Raw genomic sequence first — 12,077 nt, forward strand, 5'->3', positions numbered from 1 at the left:
TTAATTATTAACTAGGCTTCTCATTGTTTTAGTGAAATAGTTTTGTAATACCAGAGTATTGATAAAAGATTTTAAAAATCATGGCTACCGTGTTCTGTTTCTCCGTATTAGTTTTGATTGAATGGCAATGATATGTTACGCGGAAAGCGCCAAATTTTATGTTTGTTTTTCATTAATCGTACTTTTTGTTACTTTTTGAAGATTTAAAAAGATTTATTCGCATATCTGAACATTACAATTTATATTTTCAAATATTCATCTTTTTAGGTTCTAGTCCGTAATTTTTTTCTTCTTTACCTTTGATGTTAATTGTTAGTTTTGATTATCTTATCTGTTTACATGGATTCTGATAAGTCAGGTTTGCATATTTTCATTTTTCAATTATGAATCTTAAACTTATTCAACAATAACATTTCCTATACATTTTATTTATAATAATAAATTCATTATTTATGTATAATTATGTTTTTTTAATGTTAATATTGCAGTCGGAAAAAGTCATTGATTGAGAACACATAAACTAATTTGTTTTTCAGATGTAAATATTTATAGCATTCTTGTTGAAAAACTCACTTTAAAATTCTCAAGTAATAAATTATGATTAGTTACTTTTTACGGAATAGTGAAGCTTTCAATTTTATCATATCAATAACCTGGTAGTTTCACTTGGTTATTTGAAGGATTTCCAGTTTATGCAAAAGTTTATTCATAATATGGAAATACACTCAGAAATGAAATTATAATTTTTTATTTGATCATTGTTTTACAAAGTTAATTTTAATATGCTATCTTGTTTCAATATTAATGCAATCAGTGAAAAGTAAGAAAATAAATTTTTATTAATTGAATTAAAAATTAACTGAAAATGCTTTATTTTTCAATCTAGTTATGTCCTATTTCACACTGACATGATCTGCCACCTATTTTTTTGTCCTTGGACTACATAACTGCTTGTAATTTCTTATGCATAGTTGTTGAATATTTTTAGTCTGTTTAATTGGATAGACAGTGAAAATCTATGAAATACCACTTATTTAATATTATGTAAGACGCAAACAAAGTCTAAAGCCCAGTAATTTCTTAAGTTTATGTAATAATTTATGTTTTTCTCTAATATTGTAGAGGAAAGTGGAGTACGTTCTAAACGTACAAAGCATGATAAGTTAGGTAGGTTTGCTGCTTTAGAAAAATTAAAGTCCTTGAAGGGAACAAAACATAAATATGAGGTAAGTGTATATAATAAATTTATTTTTTCACTTTAAAATTTATATATTTCCTTACGTTTCTTTTTTATTTTTACAACTTTATATTAATGATTTTATTACAATGAATTTTCAGATCATGTTATATTCTTTTTAGTGTTTCCACTGCAGTGAATTTTATTTTTAATGTTTTTTTGCTAATTTTTTCCAGTAAAGACTTAAAAGAGAAAATATGTATTTATCTTTGTAGTTAAGCTTTTTTTGAGTAAAACCTAAACTGTCAAAATTGTTATATGTCTTTATATGTGACAACTATTGTCAGCTTTTCTGTGTTTGATAGTATGTCTTAAGCCTTTAATTAACTGTCAACTGAAATTTAGTTCTAATTTATCTTGGTTTTTTTCCTGCAATGCAAAATTTTTTTATTCTGTGTTATTTTAATCAATATTTGATTTGGAAGCTTTTACTTTGCATATATTATTGCCTAACTATATTAAGACAGACAAGTTTTAATTTCTCTAAATCCTTTATTTGATTTATTATTCTTTTTTATGCTTATTATGGACCAATACAAAATTCGGTTTAGTTTTTTTTAATGATTAATGTCTCCAAATTATTCTTAGGTTGTTGAAGAATCTAAAGTTTATGAAGAAGTTTCAGAGAAAGAATTTTCCCGTCTTGTCCAAGAGCGTCAAGAAGAAGACTGGATTATTGATGATAGTAATGCCATATTCTAGTCTTTTACACTGTGCATTCATTTTTACCTATTACATTAACAAAACATGCTGAAATTTTTTATGCAAAAGTTCTTTTAATTTTTTGCTTTTGGCTGGTACAACAAATGGACCAGAATAACAAGCTACAGCATTCTAAGCTTTGTAGGCAAAATTGCAGTTTTGGTTAGCGTTTGTTTTTACAGAATCATTATAATATTAATATCAATGTTTCTGTGTCCCACTGTGGACTGGGTGCAAGGTATCGGTCCTCGTTAAACTGTTCTACCGTAAAGTGCTCGACTACGCGCTGGTCGTCAGGTTATCGAAAGTAGGCAAGCCATCCCCTCTGCAGAGGAACAAAATTCCAATGGCATATCTTAGAATCATCGTCGTCAATGTTTCCCAGACCGTCGCCAATTGCCCATTGTGCAGCCTAGTGCGACGTAAATAAAGTACCTATCTACCATCTAAATAAATCTTTTAAATTTGTTTATTTATTCGCTTTGCATTTAGTCAAAAATAAGTGGCAGCAACCTCAGATAATTTCGATTAAATGAATTTTAATGTGTGTAAATATTAACATTAATTAAATGGAAAATTATTTTACATTATAGTTTCATAACTTCCTAGATTTCTTGCCCAGTTGCTGTGATTTAACTTTGTTTTGCAGAAGGTGGTGGCATAAAGATCGTTTTATAGTATTGATAATCAAAATAAGGCATTACATCGTCCGGGTAAAAATCTTCATGCCTTCTTTAAATTTATAATTCTTTTATAATCTTAAAAAACTTCTTTTCAAGCAATATATCTATCTGTAATGTTTAATTTATTTTGCTTAAAATTTTACTCTTTCATATTTTGTGTTAAATGTAACTACTACTTAAATCTTCAATGTTTAACTATAATGTGTAGGGAAATTAACCACTTTAGTTAATTTCCTTAAACATGGTAGTTAATTCACTATTTATTTGCATTTTTTTGACAAGTTATAAAATTAAGGTGAATTGTATAATAATTTTGACAAGTTATTATATAATTCACCTTACTCTAATTCTGTCTATTCTTTTATATTATAATTCTGTTTCAAATCAGACATTCAATTGGTTCAATGGATGAAAAAGATTGGTGCATATCTAAATAAAATTAAAATAACTATAGTACTTTCTTAATATTCTGCCAGTTTATCTGTTTTTGAAATTCATTTTATCTCATGATTTTCTCGTATCAGATCTATCATAAGTTTGATTTTTTTTTTACGGTGTATGCATAATATAGCACACTCATATTATAATGTATGTTTTTGTTTAGGCAACAGAAACATTATTTCGAGCAGAAGCATGATATGTACTATGTATATTTTTATGTACATGATATGTACTATGTAGTAGTAATATTTTTTTCTTCATACAAATAAGAAATATTCCCATAATTTTAATTACATTATATAAATATTTTGTATGGGTTTATAATTTATCATTTTTGTATGAAAGAATGTTTGAAAATTATATCATATTTTTTTATGATAGATGGCAGTGGTTATGTAGAAGATGGACGTGAAATTTTTGATGATGATGTTGAAGGTGACATCTACACTGGTGAGTGCTATTTTAGTTCTAAAAATATAAATTTTTCTGTTTTGAATTCAAATTGTCATGGTGTTATGCTTATATATAATTCAGGAGTATGTAATAAAATTAATAAAACTATAAAAGTTCAAATTATTAATATTTAGCTTTAATAAGGACACATTATAATAATAATCGTCATTAAATAGCATACCAATTTCTAAGTTTACAACAACCATTGTTCAACTCCACAGCCTTGTAATTTTGAACCAAATCCAGTAGACAAGGAAACTCATGATCAAATATTTAGGGAAATTCACCTCTATGGAGGTCTTTTTGATTAAACTATCTCACATTTGCATTACATGTCAAGGAAAACCTCCAACCGTTAGCCTGATGGCAAGGGGACTCTAACTTATGATCTGTTTACCGCTGTGGGTATTTTGCACTGTAATGTATCGAAATTTGCATCGACCAGTCAGCGCCAGGATTCATCGAGTGGCGAGCGCTCTATCTCCTGAGTCACCGCAGCTTTTGGAGCTTCAATTAAAGAAGAAAACATGATTTCTATGTTTGCAATAAGATGCTTTTGTATTGAGTAGGTGTTAAATAACAGCCTAATACATAAGATATAGAAATTATGGAAACTTGTAAAGTACATGTATACTACAGTTCATTGTAAAAATGTCACAATTGGTGAAAATGTAGCTGATCACTACATTGTCCAAGCCTTTTTAATTCTTATCATTTTATATTTAATTTAGACATTTTATCTTTTGTTAATGTTATTTTCAGTCATCTAAGGCTTTAATTGTTTTCTAATATTGCTGTATGCAGAACTGATTGTGCTCCGGAAAAAATCCGGATTTCCGGATTTTTCGCTAACAGTGATCTAGAAGTTTCCGGAGATCGAAGGTCCAGGCGTTTCGAAAAATCATTGATCACAGAAGTTTCCGGAAACCAAATTTTCAAAGGTGGAACTTAAAAACACAGTTTATTTTATTTTTTTGTAAGGGAGAGCCAGATACTTTATCAGCTTATATACATGATAAATATTAATTATTTATCAGTAAATAGTTATTATAATCATAAAATCAAGAAAGACATATTTATGAATTTTAATTACTTCTCCAGGTCATCATAGGTATGTGTAAATGGTATAGGTATATGTAAAATTTTAAATATATTTTAAGTAAACTAAGAAATATTGAGAAAAAGGAAAAAAACATTGTTTAAATTTTTTTCAATTTAAACTGTTTTTTTTTTGTTTTTTTAACTAGAAAAATTTTCCGGAATTTTGACTTGGGCACCCAATCACCCCTGTGTATGCATAAAGTGGCTTTTTTTTATAGTCTTCAATCAGTGTTTTATCAACAATTAAGTATTAGGAATGATTGTTCTATAATTTCAGAAAGAGTTAAGATTCAATAAGATTTGGTTGAATTTTTGATATTTTGTTTCATATTTATTGGAAACATTATGTTTTAGTGTTTATTTTAATCTGTTGTATCTAAACTTGTCATCCCTATTTTTGAATTTTTCAATAGATGCTCTGTTGCTTCATTAAAAGATCAAATCCAATAATGTTCTTGAAATTTAAAAAATTATTCTCAATATTAAAAAATTTTCTTAAGGTAAAATATTAGAATGGTATTAAAAATTAGGGTTGTTAGGCGAATAGTGATTTGACCGAATGCAAAATATTTGGTAGACAAATAGCTGAGAAATAAATGAATAAAGAAAAATCATTAATAGATATTATTTTTTATATAGAAATAAGTTTAGTCATTATAAAGAAATAATCCGAACTTAACAATATTATTGGCATGAGGTAAAGGAAAAAAAAACTTGATTAGAAATATTTAAGATAACAAAGATAATTAAAAATATTTAAGATAAAAAAATAGAACTGATTAACAGTTATTAAGAAAAACTAAAGATGTGAAGTTAAAAAAAAAATTCTTTTTATTCTTAAAACAAAAATATATTTTCCGGAATGAAAGAATAATATTAAAAAAAAAACAATAAAAATCTGCTAAAAATAACATTTTCCAGCAAAAAAATTTATCCATAAGACATATTAAAATGGACAATGTCTATCAGAAACGCTTTTAAAATAGAGTGCTATCATAAAAATGTTTATAAAAACAAAAATTATATACAAAAGCATAACAGAAAAAGTTAAAATTGATCTCAATTTTTTAAAGGAAATTTTAAACTAAACATTTCAGTTTTCCAATTAGCGTATTTTCAAGAAAAAGTGAAGATTAAAAAACACCTATAAAAACATAAGTTTTTTTGAAAAGGAAAAGGCTAGATTGAAACCGTTCTTAATTTTTAAACGAAAGATTTTAACACTAGAAATCTTAATTTAATCCTTTCACTTTGTCTTGTTTATAGAAAAAATTAACCATAAGAGAATATAACGTATATTAGAAATCTCTTTAAAAAATGCTGTCCTAATAAAAACGCTGATAGAGAGAATAGTTAATAAAAAAAGAGGAACAAAAAGCATTGTTCTCAGTTCTGAAATATGACTTTAACATCGGGAATCACAGTCTTCTATGTTACTAGTTATTTGTCTTACTGCAAAAGAAAAAAGTGACAATGAAAGAATTATGTTTAAAATGCTTCATTAAAATAGAAAAACAAGCAAAAATAAAACAAAAATAAAGTTTTCGATTTTTAAAACATAAAGTGTTGTAAAAGGAAAAGCAATGTGCTTGACTTGCCTGAGTTTAATTTAAAAAAAAATCAGCATTACAAAGTTCATGGTTCTGCATAGAGTAATCTAGTTTCAATTCTTCATATTTCGCCTTCCCATGTTTCTTTTAGAACATAGATTAACAAGTTTTAGAACTTGACAAATATGTCTAAAATCTATTTCTCATAATGAATAGTAAAAATATAATTTTAGACTACTCTTTATTAAATCTTATTAAATTTCTCCCCCAAAAATTTTATCAAAAACTTATTTTCAAAATAATACTTTGTTGAATATTTGGCCAACCAAATATTCTACAAAACATACAAATAGGCCTAATAGTAAATATTTGTTTCATCCCTAATTAAAATTATCTTCCTAGTATTTTCCTTTAATTTTAATCTTGTTTTCTTTTTTGTTAAAGATGTATAAATTTTATTTTTACAATTCATTCTTAAGCTGTGATTATTATTTTCCTTTATTTTTAGACAAGAAAAATAAGCAAATTCCCAAAAACAGTTTTGCTGGACCTCAGAAGAGAGATGTTAAAAAAACAAATGACATCAAAAATATGTTCAAGTCCTTGCCAACAAAAAGAAAAATTGAGGTAGGACCATTTCGTTAGTGATATTAATTATTTGTGGCATTGATGTGTGTACGTTCCAACAAACAATAGCAGCTTCAAAAATTTTCTTAGGGGAACACAACTTAGAAAAATATTACAAAAATTGTGAAGAGATATTTTTAATTTGAGAAAACATTTGTACTTGTGGAATTTTTTTATCAAATAAATTTCAATATCTGATTTAATGTAACTAAACAAAAGGTTTTTAGCGTATTGTTTCAGTTTAAAAAATATATATATTTTTAAAAAAAATTCATGTATTAATTTAAATATGATATGAGTTCAAAAGAAAAGAATACTTCAGTGCTTAGTTATCATTATTTTATAATTTATGTTTAATTAATTTGTTATCAAAATTTGTATGGTATGCATAAGATAATATTCTATTATAAATATTTAAAAATATGTAAGTGAGGATATATGCATACCTTACAAATGCATACCTTACAAATGCTTATTAATTTGTAAGGTATGCATATAATAAGAAACAAATGAAATATAATTTCATTTGTTTCTTTTATCAGTGCTTAAATAAATTAATTATTTACAAATTTAGATCTAGCACTTAGAATATTTCAATGTTAATGTGATGGTTTATAAAATTAGACAAAAATCCAGTTTACTCTTAACATGAGTTAAACAGATTTTTCACAGTCTCAGGGCACTCTAGTGTCTTTCCACTATATTTAGAATCATCTACTAATCTACTTTGTAATCTTAATGCATAATTAAAAGCTTATTAAAATGTTAATTTTCATAAGTGAGTTAAAAATTGCAATTATTTTTATATCTTCCTTGATTTTTCATTTGTTATTTTTTCTTCTTCCTTTAATAGCAAGAAGTAAAACTAGAAGATGATGACATACTGGGTAGCATTATGGAAGATCTTCATAAAGAAAAAGATATGTTCTGCAACATGCCTAAACCTGTTGTGCTTCGTAAGAAACATAAACTGAATAATTCCCAGTCTCCTATTCAACGGTATTGTTCCCTTTTTTCATGTTTACTTTCTTTCAGTTGTACTGCCAATTTGTCTGTGTACCCATTCGGGTTGGAATGATTCAAATCATATTATTTTATTAAAAAAAATTTTTTTCTCATTTAAATCACCCTAACTATTTTTTTTAATCAAACAAATATTTTTATTAATGTCTAAATATATTATTAAAGTTGTGATTTTTTTAAAATCTATGATTTCATTGATATTGTGGGTTTGATTCAGGAAAATTATCAGAAGGGGATATAGATAAAAATTGCTATTTGTTGTAAGACTTGTAATTTATTATAATTGATTTTTTTAAAACTATTTTTCATCTATAATTTATTCCGAATTCGATATCCAACTGATGAGATATTTCACATAGGTGTTGAAGTTGAAGGAGAAAAAATAATTTTAGCCCAGTGGTTATTTTGAAATAATTAAATTAGTAATTAGAGGAAATTGTTCTGAAATTATCCTGTTATGGTACTCTTCTCATTCTAGAAAACTGCTATTTTAATACAGTTATGCCAATAGTTGAAAGTAAATGTACTATAAATGCTCAGTAGATTAAAATGTTATTTTTGACCTACTTAAGGTGAATTTAGAAATAAATGAATACTATAGCATACCTGCCACCTCTTCCGGATTTTCCGGAAGATTTTATTTTCATATTTAAAGTGTTAGTAAATATATACTATTTTTTCTTTTATAAACTTAATTTTTAAATGATTTTGATCACCACTATTCCTACAAAAATTAAGCACATATATTAATATGCGCTACTATCATGGTTGTCAACTTATGTTTTCTCAAATACAACGTATTTGTTTGCTTAAAATTGAAGTTCTAATTTCATTTTAATACCACTGGGAAAAATGATAATGGAAGGGATTAAAAGTTGGCAGGCATGCTATAGTATGTGGGGCGTTGCGAACTTCCAATTTTTGGGATGGAGAATATTCTGATTTTACGGAATCATAAATGAGCAACCATTTTTATTCTTTTTTATTTAATAAACTTCATTTAACATGTTCTTGATTATCATAAATACCTAATTAAAACAACATAAAAAACTATCTGGTAAACATTGACATGCTTTTAGGTGTTATTTTAAAAAAAGCATAAATTTAAGAAATTTATGCTGACAGTTATTGTTGCAATTTTTATTTAAATACCCCTAGAAAGCTTCTTAAAAAAGTGTGGCAGCTAAGAAATAAGTATGATTTTTCTAATACAGATCAACAAACAAGCATATAACTGATCTTTAAATCAAGTTTACTAACAGCTAAGGAACTACATTTGCTATAACTAAAGTGAAATACTTTTTATGTATAAAAATCAAGCAAACTCTTAACCCTTTTATTTATTTATTATTCGAGTAATGAACAATGAGATATTTAATTCATTAAACGTGGCTGCATATAGAATATAAATTTATTGAAATATTCATTTATTTGTCAAAATACATGAAAATATGAAAATACATTTATTTGTGAAATTCGAAAAAGTAAGAAAAAAAGCCATAATTTTTGAAGAATAAAGTAAACATAAAAATGTAATTTTGTTTCAATAAGGAAGTATAATTATTCTGTTGTTACTATTTTCCCAACATGTTATTCTTTTCCACCATTATATTATTGATTTAACAGTTGTATTCTTTTTATTCTAGTCAGTTAGGTAATTTTTTTTCTATCCCACAAGCAGAATAATAAATAATGTGGTAATCAGAAAATGTGATCAAATACTGAATAAAAGTAGAATATTCTAGGTATTGTGCCCCATAATAAAAATAATCCAATTTTTTATTTATTTTAAATGGAAAGAATCATTGTTGTGTCTAAGCGATGTAAAATAAACAAAATTTTTGTCAATCTTTCTGGATTGTATTAAAAAAAAGAAAAAAACCACTCTGAGAAGAAAGCATGGTCAAAATTGCCAGAATATGCAATAATTAAGCGTGTTTCTGGCTCTACAGGGACACTAAAAAGCCTGTTAATTTTTACTGAAGCACTTTGGTAGGTGGTATTTTAGAAAAACTAACAAAGAAAAGCTTTATAATATATGATAAAACTTGGTAATTTTATCGTTATACCTTAGACCAAATGATTGGTTTAAATAACATATATTTAGGTTTTTATTACTGGAATTATTATATTTTTTAACAGAAAAGTGATCATCGTAGAGTACAGTATTTTTACCAGAATTTTCTTTCCCATGCAAAATTTTTAGAATTTAACTACTCTGAAACTAAATTAAAATTTATTGGAATAAAAATACTAATAGTCATATAAAATACTAATAGTTTCCAGGTTTCCGCTAAACTGAATTACGCTGTGCAAAAAAGAAATCCTCGAATATGAGAATTTAGACTTTTGCTGTAATGGCTTCTCCTGATTCTTCTCTGCCATGTTTTTGTTTTGTTCTGCCATGTTTGCTTAGTTTACAGCTCTATTTAATTTAATTTGGTTGTATAAATTCTGTTTAAAATTTCTTACATTTAATTTGGATCAATATAGCTTTAAATGAAAGCAAACCAATCTAATTAAACTCCTTCTAAAATATGTTTTATATTAATTTTTATTTCATAACTTCTGTATCTTATACACTACGGAGAAGCATAAAATTGATAACACTTATCAACTTATTTGTTATGAAATGAATTAAAACTTGATTTTTTGTGGGAGTAATTTTTTTTGTTTTTATTTTGTAAATAGCCATCAAATGAATCCATTCCTTGCAAGACAAAAGACACCTTTAGCTTCAGATTATGTGCCAAAAATGGACGAAAGCCAAAAGTCGCGATCTGTTATTAACAGAAAACCTCTGCAGCCAAAAGTTGTAGATTTTGATAACAATATTGACAGTGGAATATTTAATGAAGATCCTAAAGATGAGGTTATTAAAGAGTTTTCTCAGGATCCAGGATTCAAAACTGAAATTGAAGAGAAAAATAAAATAGATATTCAGGAAACAGATAGCATGGATTTCGGTAAGTAAAATTTCTCTTCCTAGATTCAATCATTAGTTTTGTCTTGTTTGATATGAAATACTCTTTAATCATGGTGCGTAGCATTTTTAAAAAGTGCTTAAAGGTGCTTATTTTCGATTTTTAAAAGCTCTTAATGAAGCCTTTTTCAATGGGTGTTTTTAAAAAGTGCTTAATTTTCCCTTTTCGAAAATAGGATTTTTTCTTTGCCATGTCGATTTTCGTCACGTATTATGCAAAAGCATGCTTTTCTCATTCTATTCAACGTTTTCACAATTCATTTAACCACACTTTATTTTGGCTTACCCTCGGTCCATAGCGTATGAAAGCGCCAATCATGTTACAGGTTTGATGATATACTTGCGGTTCTGCATGTGCGTATACTGAGTTGGGTTTGAAAATATTATTGCAACTCTGCTACATTTTTCAAGATATTCTCAATTTCAGATTTCAATTTCCACTCTCTGATATGAAACCGAAAAATTTCTCGATCATTTTATAATGGCTAACGTAACCAAGAAAACAGTTCTTTGTCCGAAGCTAGTTATTTTCTCATGATCATCTAAAGTCTTTGAAAATTATTTTGCATTTTGTTAAAGTATGTAGTGCTTAAAAATATTTTTTGAGTGCTTAAAAAGTACTTAAGAGGTGCTTATTTTTTGTTGAAAGATTTGGCTATGCACCTTGTTAATAGATTTGGAAGTACAAAATTGATTTGATTTATATGGCAGTTTATTTTTAATTTAGAAAATTTACTGGATTATCAAATGGAGTTAAAGGAAGAATAAAAAAATACATAAGAAAAAATCATTAAAAATTTTAATCTGCCTTGAAGTTTGCAAGATTTTGTTGTTGTCTTTTCAGCACATTTTTTAAATATGTTTTTAATACTAGTGCTACCTCAAAACTATTTTTAAAAAATAAATTCAGTAATTTTTGTCGCAGAAATTTTTTTTTCTTTAGGGTTTGATTCTAAATAAACATGGGTCTCTCGACCTCTTTGTATCCTAATAATATCTCCTTTTTTCCTGATTTTTAATTTATTTTAATGATAATTAATTCTTTTTAACTATAGTTAATTCCAGCTCTTGTACGTAAAACTTTTTATTTAATTCTATTTATGAAATTTTTCGGTTACTTCCTTGCAATGTAAAACTTACTTTTTTGTTGACAGGCTACAATCGAGTTGTTAGTAAATTTAAACATTTAAAATAACAGAATTAAACTTTTTAAATTGGTTTGGATGTTGTACAGAAGAAAAAGCATGGTTATTTTTTAATTCTTTAGTTTTTTTAAA

The 12,077-nt window shown here is 26.4% G+C and overlaps 1 protein-coding gene across 1 annotated transcript in view; it reads left to right on the plus strand.

Moving 5' to 3' along the window:
• The first annotated feature begins 116 nt into the window (after nt 1-116).
• The window catches only part of PolA1 (DNA polymerase alpha catalytic subunit), a 50,275-nt gene continuing 38,314 nt past the window's right edge, over nt 117-12,077 (plus strand). Inside the window, exons 1-7 of the mRNA XM_087157789.1 lie at nt 117-358; nt 1,123-1,226; nt 1,826-1,922; nt 3,445-3,513; nt 6,676-6,794; nt 7,648-7,793; nt 10,509-10,783. Of these exons, the coding sequence (XP_087013915.1) occupies nt 340-358; nt 1,123-1,226; nt 1,826-1,922; nt 3,445-3,513; nt 6,676-6,794; nt 7,648-7,793; nt 10,509-10,783 (829 nt within the window). The 5' untranslated portion in view covers nt 117-339. The remainder of the gene's footprint in view (nt 359-1,122; nt 1,227-1,825; nt 1,923-3,444; nt 3,514-6,675; nt 6,795-7,647; nt 7,794-10,508; nt 10,784-12,077) is intronic.

Source organism: Parasteatoda tepidariorum, chromosome 2 (genome assembly GCF_982258835.1).
Source record: "Parasteatoda tepidariorum strain Cologne lab strain chromosome 2, Ptep-v5.0, whole genome shotgun sequence".
In the NCBI taxonomy this organism is placed as follows: Eukaryota; Metazoa; Arthropoda; class Arachnida; order Araneae; family Theridiidae; genus Parasteatoda; species Parasteatoda tepidariorum.